The sequence below is a fragment of the Girardinichthys multiradiatus genome, chromosome 24 (genome assembly GCF_021462225.1).
Source record: "Girardinichthys multiradiatus isolate DD_20200921_A chromosome 24, DD_fGirMul_XY1, whole genome shotgun sequence".
Lineage (NCBI taxonomy): Eukaryota > Metazoa > Chordata > Actinopteri > Cyprinodontiformes > Goodeidae > Girardinichthys > Girardinichthys multiradiatus.
Window position 1 is genome coordinate 23,270,012 of NC_061816.1, and position 13,803 is coordinate 23,283,814.

General features: G+C 39.0%; 2 protein-coding genes across 2 annotated transcripts; one reads left to right on the forward strand and one right to left on the reverse strand.

Moving 5' to 3' along the window:
• Positions 1-192: 192 nt before the first annotated feature.
• Positions 193-5,509, reverse strand: mtrf1 (mitochondrial translational release factor 1). Its single transcript, XM_047355834.1, has 9 exons — positions 5,119-5,509; positions 4,932-5,023; positions 4,378-4,459; positions 4,070-4,177; positions 2,916-3,088; positions 2,725-2,842; positions 2,505-2,641; positions 1,874-1,972; positions 193-432 (listed from the first exon to the last, which is right to left on the reverse strand). Exons 1-9 carry the CDS (start codon positions 5,507-5,509, stop codon positions 307-309), a joined length of 1,326 nt encoding a protein of 441 aa, XP_047211790.1. The 3' UTR covers positions 193-306.
• A 172-nt stretch (positions 5,510-5,681) lies between these two features.
• LOC124861884 (coiled-coil domain-containing protein 122-like) lies at positions 5,682-9,304 on the forward strand. The gene is made up of 6 exons (XM_047355836.1): positions 5,682-5,819; positions 6,804-6,919; positions 7,380-7,778; positions 7,861-7,977; positions 8,710-8,783; positions 8,902-9,304. The coding sequence occupies exons 1-6, from the start codon at positions 5,795-5,797 to the stop codon at positions 8,984-8,986; spliced, it is 816 nt and encodes a 271-aa protein (XP_047211792.1). The 5' UTR covers positions 5,682-5,794; the 3' UTR covers positions 8,987-9,304.
• Positions 9,305-13,803: the final 4,499 nt, after the last annotated feature.

Below are 13,803 nucleotides of genomic sequence, written 5' to 3' on the forward strand. Positions count from 1 at the left end.
ATAAAAACACCAACGGGACATCTAAAGGTTGTTGGCCTCTTGGCACATAGACAGAGGGTGCGACGTGGAAAGCGTGTGTATGAAGCTGATAGGTGCCTTCACCGCACCCTGCCTGGCGAACAACCATAAAAGCTTCTCGCAGACGGTAAACAATACTGCTGTCTGTTCACTATTCAGAAGCACTGCAGAGGCTCGAGTTTACCAATATGCTTTATTCCAGATTGCACAAACATATATAAGCATGAATACAAATCGGATGTGATTGAGAGATGTTTCTACCACTTCACAGTCTGGGGGGGGGGGGCATCAATCTGCAGGGTGTCCCTTCACACAGGTGCTAATCTCCACCGCCTCCAGGAGAGCTTCTTGTTCAGCGTGTTCCAGTAGGTCTGAGATCAGGTCTTCGAGCTCTTTGCCTCCTCCCAAGAACTCCTGAGCACAGAAGGATTGTGAGCGGTTGACTCATCAAAAAGGCTTCAAAAAAATAGAAAATAAACAGTAACTCCTACTTTTATTTCCGTCTTTAATACATATAAATTCCTGCACTTCAGATATGCAACAGTTTAGCATTGGTTGGAGGTGATGTGTACATTTAATGCAATGATGTTCTTAAGGAAACCCCAGGTCCACCAGTAAAACCCAGAGGCCCTCTCCCCAACAGCTCTCTTCGGAGCTTATGCACAAATGTTAAAGCGGCTGAGTAGTCAGAGCTGCAGCCAGTCTAGGAGCACATATCCATACAGCTGCTGGACCACAGTGGGCTTCCTGATAACAGGGACATCTTGGACCGATCCAACAGACTGATTAGCACTGTCCCAGGTTTATGCTCAATTCCACTTTATTGGGAATGTACTGAAAATGGGCTTGCTTCAATGCACGGCCATAGTTTTCTGGATGCAATGTTTGCAGTGTTTTAAAAGGAAATCTACACAGCTCATTCTGAGATCCTAGGGAATTCCCAGGCCAGAAGGGAACTACAGTTTGGATCTGGTTCTGGAGCAGGTTCTGATCTTCCCCGGGGTCTCCTTGGAGTGAGACTTCCCCGCAAAACTGAACCATCTCAGGTGACTTCTATTGATATGGAGGAGCAGTGGCTCTACTCCTGGATAGGAGAGCTCCTCACTCTATCTCAAGGGTAAGTTCAGCCACCCTTTGAAGGAAGTTCATTTCAGCAGCTTATACCCAGGGTGTTGTTCTCACAGTCATGATCCATAACTCAGGACCATAGATAAAGGTCAGAACATAGACAGATGGGGAAAATTAGAATTCTTTCTTCACCACAACAGACCAGAGGAACGCCTGCATTACAGCAGAGGAGGCCCATACCCAACTCATGCTCTATCCTACCATCACTTTTCTGAACAAGGCACTCGTATTCCTCTCTTTCAGGAAAAAGCCTGACCTCTGACCTGGAGGCAGCAGTCCACCTATTGGAGCCGACTCTCATTCTGGCCGCTCCACACCAAGAACCGTTCCAGTGTGCCCTGGAGGTCATGGCTTGCAGATGCCAACCAAACCGCATTATCTGCAAAAAGCAAAGATGGCCTAGCATTCCCAAACACCCTCTTCTCCACAACTACACCCTAAAATCCCATCCATGAATGCCACAAACAGGATAGGAAACAAGGGACATCACTGATGGTACAAGCTCCACATTGTGCCAAGGACGTAAACAGCTTTTGCTTTTCGTGGGGCTTTCTTTGAATCTGTAAAGAATATAAAAAAAAACAAAAAATACTAAAACATTTCACCCCTTGGTGCTCAAAAAGCTTAGATGTCTAATAACGTTCAAGAGCTTTCAGAAGGAATGCAACTTTACTTCCTTTAGAATGTGTCACAGGCATAGAAACAAATGATTTGCTTCTCGACTCACCTTAATGTCTCTAGTGGTGTATCCTGTCCGGTGGTCAGTGACCCGATCCTGACTAAAGTTGTAGGTGCGAATCCTCTCTGCCTGGCTGCGTGTTCCCACCTAGTTTACGGAGAGATACAGCCATGTAAAAATAGCTGGTGTTACCCCTTTAAGCTGAAACAACCTCAGTGAGATGCATCTTGTAGGCATCTACCAGTCTTGACATCAGCGTGAGGAAAGTTTGCCCCATTCCTAACTTTTAGCTGTGAGATGTTTGACGATGTTTGCATATACAGTCCTCCCACAGCGTCTCAACAACATGAAGGCATGGGCTTTGACTAGGCCCGGGACTTTCCATTTAATTCTCAGCCAATCCTTTGCACATTTACTGGTATTTTGTCGTATCTTTGTCATGTTGCAGGGTCCAGTTCTGCTTCAGCTTTAATTTTCTGATACATGGTAGATCTCATAGTGGATTTTATGCTGAGCTGGCAAGGTTCTGCTGCAGCTAGCTTACAGCTCTGTGCTTCACAAGCTGGTGTTAGGTTCTTTCTCTGGAAGGCTGTATTTGGTTTATGCCAAACATAAAATTCAGTTTTAGTCTCATCTGTCCAAAGAACATTATTCCTAAGATTTCCAATGATGCCCTCACCTGCTGCTTTCGTGCCATGTTCCTCTGCTCAGTCTCCTTGCCCATCGTGCGCTGGTAGAGTTTGGCCCTCAAAACACGCATGGCTGTGTCTCTGTTCTGCAGCTGGGAGCGACTCTGCTGGCACTCGGCTGTTATTCCTGTTAGGACCGATATGTATGAGAGGCGTGAAAGCTGGAACGGAGTCTGAGTGACCTTCAGGAACATCTCTGGCATGCTGGACCTGTAGGAAGATGAACTATCCGTACGGCACTGTCCGTCGTGTTGACACTCTGACCGCCAGGACCTCGGGATCTGAAGGTGTCAACTCGCAGATCCTTCGGGTCGATATGGACATCAAACTACAGAGAGAGTATGAGGTTATGAACACAGCCTAAAAAAGAAATGCGAGGTGTGGAAAAGATAGGAGTGTACCTCCACTGGTTGTGGCAGGATGATGACCGTCATCGTTCCTGTGTGGATTCGCTGCATCCTGGATGAGAGGCCCACCTCAGGAATTCTCTGCACCCGGTGCGTTCCTCCTTCATGTTTCAGGTGTCTGTACACCTTCTCCCCGGCTATCCTGACTGCTGCATGGTGGAGTCCGCCTACAGGAAACAGATTGTCGTTGTTCTAATTGTGTATCTGAGGACAGTAAATGATTGTTTCAATTAATCGATCAATAATCGAATGGCAAAAGAAAGTGTTTCAATCCTAAATGCAAAATGTATAAATTTTTAATACAATTTTGGCCTAATTACTGCTGTGAGCAGGTTGTTCTTTCAGCAAACGGCATGTTTTAGAGTCGGTATACTCCAGTTAACGATTATTTAATTACTAAATAAGTTGATGATTATTTCAATAATCGATTAATCACGATTAATTGTTTCAGCTCTACATTGGATGAGACTGAGAGGTGTCTTAGGGTCTTAAAAACAAAAAGAAAATTCTAAATGATTTTCAAAAATCCTTGTTTGTGGATCTGTAAGGCTTAAAGCTACATGCTAGTAGCAAAAAATTCTAAATTACCATCTGTTATGGTAAGACGTATTACAGCAAGTAATATGAAAACCCCACATTTGTAAATGTATTTTTGTTGCTGAATTTTATGGCCACACATGTAGGTCAACTGCACCTGCAGTTGGGGGACTTTTATTTAAAGCTATAAGGTTGTGTGAAACGTAGCTAGCTAGCCTCTGCGTGTGCAAATTCTGCCACAATCTTTACCCCTCAAACTGATTGGACAGTGATCAATTAAACTGCCCAATCAGACAAGAGATTGCCTTGTTGCATTTAGAGTCTCTAGGAAATAAGTTCTAAATCAGTTCCATCTAAATGGAATTACCAGCCTGTGGCCTATTGGTCCAGTCATATGGACCAATAGGAAGGCTGCAGGAAAGGCTGTGAATACTTTTGAAAGGGACACGCAGAAGGCAGCTGAGTAGATTTCTGCTTTGCACGTCTACTCACAAACTGCATCACAAATACAGATCATTTCTAAAGTTGCACAAACTCTAATTTCTCAGGCACAGTGTAACAAAGCTGCCTTCGCTGGTACAACATAATTCTGTTTGGGTTGCATAACCTACCATACTCTGCAGGTGAGTAGTTCAGAACCTCAAAGTCCCAGTTTTTGTAACAAGCAAAGCCTTGGTACATGTCAAACATCTCCCTGGTGAACTGCTGGCAGATGTCACCTGAAACGGAGTCAACAGAGACCCCCAAAGGTTAATAGGTTTTCATTTTCATACATGTCTTTGTGTTTTAAATGTTATGGTTGGGATCAATCCCCCGTCTAGTTGCCAAAGAAAATGTGGGGAATGAAATGAAGGAACTTGGAAGGAACCAGGATCTAACGCTTAAAAGCTAAGGAAAATAGACGTGTTTTCTTTCCTACCTCCTGTTGTTCGTCCTGAGACAACCTCAAGCACAACATCACCCGAGTCAAGAGGATCAATGGGAACAAGAGCTTTGATAAGCTGGAGAGAAAAACAGAATTAAGTACTTTGCTGTCCTGCTATTGCAGGTAAAACAGCTAGTTGGCGTCAAAAGGCACAGTTTTATCCTGGTTTTAATCATATCTGACAGTCAGACGTTTTCGGAGCTCCTCTTACTATTGGAGTACCACAAGGATCCATTCTGGGTCCCCTACTATTTGATCTATATACAGTATGTTGATTTGGGTTCCATCTTTAGAAAACACAATATACCTTTCCATTGCCTGGCTAATGATATACAGATATACCTGTCTATTAAATCAGAAGCAACAGGAAGGTGGAACAACCATGGCTAACATTCTAGCAGTCAGACAAGGAGGCTTTACTTTGGACAATTCTTTTAGATTGGAACAACAGACCTCCTTTCTGTTCTTTGACAGATTTGTTAAGTCCTTTGGTCAACCTCTGCTGATTTTGGACATTTAGGTTTTGTAGATGTTTTCACACGACTCACATTTTTTCTTAAGGCTAGAATGTTGCTGCAGATCTGTGCCTCTTCCTCTCTGAGCAGCTGTGTCAGGTGTTCATCTTCTTCTTTAGCTCCAGCTGAGTAATCAGGTTTAAAGGGGATTTATTTGCAGTAAAGACATGTGTATTACACCTTAATGTCAGGAATACAAAAGGTTTCGATCACTACTCACTGTGCAGGAGGGAAAGGACTTCTTCCAGGTCTGTTTGGGCTTGTTTAATGCTCCCAAACACATCAGTCACAGGCTGCAGCTCTGTGTGCTTCTTTAGCAGGGCTTTCCTGTCTGAATTATTGAGGAGTTCATGTTGTAGCTTCCTGCTAATGACTCTGTGTTCCTCCATCATTTTCTGCAGATACCCCTGAACTAAGCTGTTATTGTATAAATCCCCTAGATCACAGTGTGAGAGGCGTTTTGGAACTACAGTGGTCCTCCAGGGCTGCTTCTGTGTACAGTTAGCATATTTCAGCCTGCTGTGTCCATTCAGGGTCCTCCACTTTAACTCACAGCGTGAAACTACGCGGCTGCACTGAGAGCACAGTCCGAACCAACGGCTGAAAAACATTTCATCTCATTTTTAGGAGCCAATGATGTAGAAATGTTTCTGAGGAATGTCAAATGGGGCAAGCGATTCCGTCGCAAGCACACACCGGAAGTAGTTTGACATCTAAGAAAAAGGAACTCTGGGAACTGTAGTTTCATCTTTGGATAATAACAGCGCGTTGTTTGTGTTTTCCCTAACTCTGCAGTCGCTATTTATTTTATTGATTCCTTAAAGCTGTGACAGATAAGTTACTAAATAAGCATAAAGTCTTTGTAAGGCTAAATATTAGCCATCATTCCCTGCAAAATGTCAGAATTCGCAGAAAACAAAGGTAAGAAAAAACGGCAAAACACGACAGTAAAGTTTACTGGATTTTTTAAAAGATTCTATTATCTGTTAGCTAACTAGCATGTTAATTATAGTCAACATTAGCTTAATGATCAACAAGTTCATTTCTGTATTTCAGTTCAAATTTGTGGTACAACTCCAAATTTTCTCTCTATCATCTATCTATCTATCTATCTATCTATCTATCTATCTATCTATCTATCTATCTATCTATCTATCTATCTATCTATCTATCTATCTATCTATCTATCTATCTATCTATCTATCTATCTATCTATCTATCTATCTATGTATGATACCAACCATCTTTACATCTATAAATTTATTTTATTTCCTAAAGAGAGAGAGATTGTATTCATTGATGCACATTTTGAATAACACATGTAAGTGCACCCTACTGAAGCCTAAGGTAAGTTTCTATTGTTTGTCCCCTGGCCAGGTAGTACAGACTGAACTTAGTCACTCGAAAAAAATGTCAAAAACTTGAATTTCTCCATTCATCCAACTATTCATACATCCATCTATTTATTTATTTATTTATTCATCCAACCATCTGACATTCCATTCATCATTAAATTTCCATTTAAATATTAAATATCTAATTAAACTGACATTTGGTTTCAGGTGTTCTTGCAAAAATGCAACTCTAATCTTTTAAAGTATTTCAATAAAGTTTCAAATTTATAGATTATTCTTTAGGGAGAAAAAGCATTGTAATGATATTCAATTATAGAAATGTGGAAATCGAAGACGTTTTGATAGCTGAATGATCCAAACTGGTCTGCATCTCCATTATTAGAAATTCTATTTGTATGACAGTAAGGTGTTTGATACATGTGACTGCATTTCAACTGTAAAAAAAAATATATATGTATATAGAAATATATATATATATATATATATATATTAAGGGGGGGAAAGGTGGCCTTAATAAGTTGTTTTCCGTTCTTTATTATTATTTGTTAAGGCCTCCAGGAATCTCCTGAGTTTTCATTAACTAAGGCAATGGAGGATGTCAGTCAGCATAGCTACACCCAGACTGAGACCTTGAAAGAGAAACAGAGGACACTAAGATCCTTGCAGGTACAACTTTAACTTAAGTAAACCTTCACTTATTTCTGTAGGATACAAAAAGAGTAATTATGTTTATGTTTTTTTTTTATAAAGAGACACTGCATATTAATTAACATGAGTACATCAGACTGTCATGTAATATGCCAGATTTAGCCACAAGGGCTAATTTTCATCTGTAGTCCCGTGGCAGGATGGACAAGCACATGGACACACATTTACAACAGGACATAACATTTACCAAATGTAACAAAGTTATTTAATATTAAAACAGGTTGGCGATTATAAAAACATTCTATAGACATAAAATTATTCATATTTAATCCATAAAAACATGTTAATTTAAATCATCTGTGCAATTTTTATTATTAAAAAGCCACTGCTTAAGCTTTTACTAAATGGTATGTTGCAGTCTCCCTAATTTGGATGTCATCTGGATATTATGCATTGATTAGTTGTATTTCTATTCAAGGCCACTCTGGCAGATGTTGAAAAAAAAGGTCAGCATGCAGAGCAGGAGCTAAGGTCTAAACTGAGACAAATCCAGCTACTGGAAGGTGAGATGGAGCATCTGGAAAGGGAAAGCAAGGTCCAGCATGCTCGCTGTTCTTCCATCAACAAGGAAAACATAGAGCTGCAGATGCTCATACAAGAGGAGGAGGAGAACACCCGACTGGCACTGGAAAAATACAGCGTGTACAGGAACAAGATGAAAGGTCACAGAGAAGCCGTCTTGCACGCTGTGAGCCAGATGGGGACCCAGAGAGAACTGGAGGAGAAAAGGATGCTGGTCTGGAAGCTGAGGCAAGAGAAGGAACAGCTAAGGGAGGATTTACAAAACCCAAAAGGGAATACGCTGCAGATGGCTAAGGTTGAAAAATACACCAAATGATCTCAAAGTGTTTGGGAATTTGGGTTTAATGTTTAATTGTTGTAAATGTTCTTCTTTGCAGCATGAAACTGATGCCCTAAAGAGGGAGATCTCTGAGAGAAAGACTGCCATTGCTGAAAGGAGACAACAACTGAAGAAAGAGTTTGAGACTCATGCTGAATTAAAGAAAGACATAGAGGTAGAGGAATTAAATATTCCCCTAGGCCTGCAAAGTGTCAGTACATCATAAATGTCCTATACAGATATAGTTTCACCACAAAACAGAATAATAACCTTTTAAAAAACGTTCAAAGGACAAAAAATGAATTTAGTCGGTACATAAATATCAGGTCCATCACCACTGCTATGTCCAACCAAAACAAATTTGGGCAAAATTGCACAATTTAACCAAATCAAAACAAAAACCTAGAAGACATTGTGCATCAACTAACCTCCTCCTCCTGCTATATAAGTCACTGAATGGCTTATTGCCAAGAGACATTATTGCTGTATCAACCTTCCACACCACTCAGGTCTTCCGCTTCAAGTCTATTCTGCATCCCCAGAATCAGAACCAAACATGTAGAAGCAGCATTCAGTTCTTATGCTCCACTAATCTGGAACAAACTTTCAGACAACTGCAAGAACACTGAAACTCTGAGTTCTATTAAATCAATGTTGAAAACCCTTTTGTTTAGAGTTTCTTTTGTTGTTCTATTTAAACTATTACCTGAAAAATGTATTTTAGTCTGCAGTCCAACTCTCCCATATCATGCCACTGCAATGTAATATTTTTTATCATGTAAAGCACTTTAAATTGTCTTGTTGTTGAAATGTTTTATATAAATAAACTTTCCTTGCCTTTTTAAAACTTTTATGAGTTCCCTACTCATACAAGTTTCATTTTTATTGTTCATCTTCTCTCCTTCAGATCCAGAACAGGCGTCATGAAGCCATCATCAAGCGCCTCCACTGCCAACTCAGCAGAGCTCAGGCAGTCCACAGGTTAAAACAAATCCAAACACAGCCCCATTGTGATACAATTCCCATTTATATGACATATTTTCCAATGTTCCATATTGGTTCCACCATTTACATACTATAAGATGATCTCTTTTCTCAGGCAAACATTGGATGAAATTTTCCTTCTGCAGAGGCAGCTAGCTGAGCTCAAGGGGCCGCAGTATTCATCACAGGTTTGGGGATAATTAAAGGTTAACATCATGCTTGTCTAGTCTGGGGAAATTGTTCTGTTGGAGAATAGATTTGGGCATTTAAGCTACTTGTTACAACTGTTGTCTTAAGGGAAGGTTTGTTTTTGTTACTACTGTTGAACAGCTGGGGGGCAGCAACCTCCAGTAAATACCTGGCTATGCCTTTTTATCTTTTTGACTGCCATGTTCTATGTTTATGCAAGATATTAATGACTTTCATTAAAGTTCTGCTGAATCCAAACTTAAAATAAATTTTTTTTTGTTAAAGACAATGCTATACCACTGAGAACTTATTAAATGAAGAGACTTTCATTTTCTTTGTGGATTACTGTAAACATGATCAGTGTGGGATGGGATTTCAGCTCAAATGACAACAGAAAATCATCTGGAACAGAGTTTGATGCACAACAAAAGCCCCAAACTGACGAGGCAATGAGGATGTTTGTTTTGGAACGTGCTGATCCAGCTTCTGCTTTACTAGGTGGCTTGATGGCTGCGAAGAGACAGTTCCACTGTCCCTCTAACAAGGATGTGACTGTGCTTCTTCACAGTAATTCAACAATGACATGGCAGTTTCAAAAACTGAGTCCACATCACGATGAACTCCATCAGCTAGTCTGAAAACAGTTAACTAATTTTTTACCAAAGATGAACAGAGAAATTAAAATAAAATTGACCATGTTGGAAAGCTAATATAGGTGCCCATAAGTGCCTAAAAATGGACCTGTACTTCCACATTTTTTAAAGGGGGAATAAACTAATGTTTCTGCTCCTGCATTTTTTGACCTAAATAAATCTGATCACTATAAGAAGGTAAAATAAAAAATGAAACTTATGCCCCTGTATTTTTCCAAAGTTGCTCCCCCGTTTGCCTAGGTATAAAGTGCCTTCAAGTAAACACTTTACATTATTTCTTTTTCTATAAGTACATATTTTAACCATACAGATATTTTGTCTTAAGAAAATTATATTGAATCAGTGGAATTGTTTTAGTTGTTTGCATCACTCTTAATAACCATCTTGGCATTTTAAAAAACATGTTATGATTTTGCATTTAGTTTAGCATTTAAATCAAGTCTGTATTTAAGGAAAGTTGTCCTTTAGCATTTTAGTTTGTATTTTTAAAAGAGGTTGGCATTTAAGTTGGAATATCAAAAAAAAGTTAGCTGCAAAAAAGTTTGCTATTTAGCATGTAGGTTCAAATTTAAAGTTCGCATTTAGCTAACTAACTCTGGCATTTAGCATTTTAGTTAGCATTTCAAGAACAACTTAATGTTGTTGGGATTCAAAACAATGAGCTAGCATTTGGTATTTTAAAACAACTTAGCATCAGCATTTTGTATGAGCAGGCATAAAAATAAGCTAGCTAATAACTTAGCATTTAAAGTAGTATTAAAAACAAGTTAGCACTTTATTTTTAAATGCCAACTGAAATGCAAAGTGCTAACTTGTTTTTAATACTACTTTAAATGCTAGCAACTATTTAGCATTTAAGTAGTCATTCAAAAATAGAAGTTGCCATTAGACATTGAGTTGGCTTTTCAAAAATAACTATTTTAAATCTTTGTTATATTTTTTAAAATAAGTTAGTATTCAACATTTAAAGCGTTTTGCAACACTACTGGCCTTTATTTTTGATATTTTTCAAAGGTAAGCAGGCAGAAGAGAGGGGAAAAAACACACAGCAGAGGCCTCCAGGGTTGGGACCTGAACCCGGGACAGTGGGGTTGAAGACTGAAGCCTCTGTATATAGGTTGCGCACTCCGCTACATCACACACCGCACCCTTAAATTAGCATTTAAAACCAATCTTCCATACAGCTTTTCAATAATGGAGTAATGGAGAGGCATTATCTACAGTGAAAACAGTCCTGTACAAACATGAGCTGAAAAGTCACTCTGAGATGAACAAGCCATTACTCCAAAAGCAACATAAGAGCCAGATTACAATTTGAAAATGTAGTCAAGGGCAAATACCGTAATGTTTGGAGGCATGCCCTGTGGTCTGACACACAGATTAAAGTCAATTCTACCAAGCACTAAGAAAATGTATGTAATTTGTAAAATTCTCCTGAAAAATCGATCATTCATCCCTCTGGTTTTCAGCAAGCTGGTATAATTTTGGGAATCCAAACTGACCTAAAACATGACAAGTTTATTGAAAAGCTAATTTGATGTCAACCAGAGAGAAAAAAGCTTATATGTCTTTTTACACAATGTATGAAAATATCTGGTTTCAACTTTCATTTTAAAACCTCAAAGAAAGAGTAGTTTTATTTGAGATTCAAAAGGCAGTGCAAGGCTACCAGTTCATTTCCTTTAAAGTGAATTGGTATTCTGCCAGCCAGTCTGTCGTGTTTGCAGTACTGCAGCGTCGCTCTCTGACTCACCCCTTTTCTATGGACAGCCTGACAGTAGCTTGCCTGCCCTGCTGACGCTGCTCTGCCATGGGCCTCCTCTGCTCAAACTGCTCCAAACATCTTCTCACAAAGGAACAAACTGCAAGTGAATTAACTTTGCATTCTCTTTGAATAGTACAAGTACATGCCTGCACACTTCCACCCAGAGTCTGATGTGTACATGTACGAACCATGCAGGACAATTTTCTTTACTCCTCTATGTTGAAAATTTGTTTAGTTAACTCAACTTACATGCTCCCACTGCAAAATAACCCTGAAATATTTTCCATAAGAAATTTTTATTTGTGTGGCATCTTTGTTTGGTCTAACAATAGATGATTATGCACAGAAATTAAAACCAACATTTCAGTTGCAATGTAAAAGAACTGTAAGCTATAAAATAGTCGCAGAAGCAAAAACCAGTGTGTGATCTACAATATTCAATTTTTATATTGAACAGTGGCAGACTGGCTGTGTTCTATTTGGCTCTGCTCCGCATTCTGCTCACTGTTAGGTGTGTTTGAGTGTTACCTTTACAGCTGTTTGAATATTTTCTGGGTAGCTGCCCTGTGCTTCTTACATTAAAGCTGAGAAAAAGCATAGTACATGCCTCCAGTTCTGGGAGTGATATATTCTTTGAATCTTTCTTCTGTGAGGTGAAGTACCTTTTCTTCTGAGAACTGTTAAAGAAAAACACTTGGATGGTGTTTCTAATCTGCTGTTTCCATTAAAGGATTTAAGTTTTGTTTTTGAATTGATCTTAAATGTAAATTTAATCTTCACCCAGACTTTTGTTGTTTTAGTATGTACTGCCACGTTACCTGAAAGGGAAATACCTTAAAAACAAGACTAGAGATAATCGCCGTAAGAGTTTTCACTCACTTTGAATAAAAAATATTTTATCTATTTCTTTCACTGCTACTACAACAGAAACAAGCCATGCATTTGCTTGTTCAGAGTAGGTTTTACTACTTAAAGTATGTCTATGATTCTTCCCAGAATTCCATGTTATAGCCTTCTAGGCTTTATTCTTAAAAGCAACCCATACAACCCTGGAAACGTTCCTCTTGGAAAAGGATGGGCGCTATCGAAATGTGCTTCCTTGTAGTGTTGCTTCATATTATCTTGCATTTCCTAGAAATACCTTAAAAACAAGACTAGAGATAATCGCTGTAAGAGTTTTCACTCACTTTGAATAAAAAATATTTTATCTATTTCTTTCACTGCTACTACAACAGAAATAAGCCATGCATTTGCTTGTTCAGAGTAGGTTTTACTACTTAATGTATGTCTATGATTCTTCCCAGAATTCCATGTTATAGCCTTCTAGGCTTTATTCTTAAAAGCAACCCATACAACCCTGGAAACGTTCCTCTTGGAAAAGGATGGGCGCTATCGAAATGTGCTTCCTTGTAGTGTTGCTTCATATTATCTTGCATTTCCTAGAACTGGTGTTGTAATATTGTACTAGCAGAGGTTCAGAAAGAAGGTCTTTGGTATTCCTTTAAAGCTAAAAGGTGATATAGCAACTTCTCTTGGTGCTTTAAACAATAAGAAATCATTAAGTTAAATTGGAGAATCTAAATAAACATAGAAACAACCATGTAGTCTGCAATTTAATAAAACAACAACTACCAAACAGACTGAAAAAGTGACAAGGACCTGACCAAGTTTGCTTGGATCTCTGTAAGTATGAGGTTCCATAATCATAACGGAGGCCCGCTATGATTAAACCTCTGTCTTCCCAAAGGTGTGTAAAAATCAATATCTAATCAGACTGTCTAGTCAGACCGTTTCTACAAACATTTGTGAAATAATGCATCAGTCTTAGGAGCTTAGTAAATACCAGTATGGTACCATGATAGGATGCTATCTCTGCAAGTCCAGTTATGAAGGTTTCTCATTACTAAATATTCTATATTCACAATTAGTGGTATTAGAACAAAATGGGAGCAGTTGGGAACAAAACCAACTAGGCCATTAAGTGGTAGGCAGCTCTACATCGCCAAATGCAGTGCAAAGCCTCAGATGCAGAGGTGTAATGTCCGGTGCCACAAGATTCTAGAGAAGTGGAGACATCGTTTCTGGAATGATAAATTATGCTTCTCTTTCTGGTGATTCACTGAATGAGCCTAGGTTTGGCAAATGTGAGGACAACAAAACCTGTCTGACAGTATTGTTTAAAGTTTGGTACAGATGGTATTCTTGTTACATTGATAATCTTAGTGTTTTGGTTCTTGGTTCTTGATTATTTTGGGTTGTTGAGGATTGACAAAAATAATGTTCTGGGCCAGCTAATCACTTTGTGTTGAGATTCTTAATAGTTTCTTCCATTCTATGTGAATTGGTTTATGTTCCAGTTTTGATGTAGTCTTTTGCATTTGGTTAGTAACATTTTTTGTGCCCTATTTTA

Excerpts from the sequence above, each read along its gene's own strand:
- LOC124861884 (XM_047355836.1), top strand. The coding sequence starts at position 5,795 with ATGTCAGAATTCGCAGAAAACAAAG. Across the intron at positions 6,920-7,379 it reads GGACACTAAGATCCTTGCAG|GCCACTCTGGCAGATGTTGA; the intron begins GTACAACTTTAA and ends TTTCTATTCAAG. Across the intron at positions 7,978-8,709 it reads AATTAAAGAAAGACATAGAG|ATCCAGAACAGGCGTCATGA; the intron begins GTAGAGGAATTA and ends TCTCTCCTTCAG.
- mtrf1 (XM_047355834.1), bottom strand. The coding sequence starts at position 5,509 with ATGTTTTTCAGCCGTTGGTTCGGACTGTGCTCTCAGTGCAGCCGCGTA. Across the intron at positions 4,460-4,931 it reads TTCTAGCCTTAAGAAAAAAT|CTTATCAAAGCTCTTGTTCC; the intron begins GTGAGTCGTGTG and ends TTTTCTCTCCAG. Across the intron at positions 4,178-4,377 it reads CTCAGGACGAACAACAGGAG|GTGACATCTGCCAGCAGTTC; the intron begins GTAGGAAAGAAA and ends ACTCCGTTTCAG.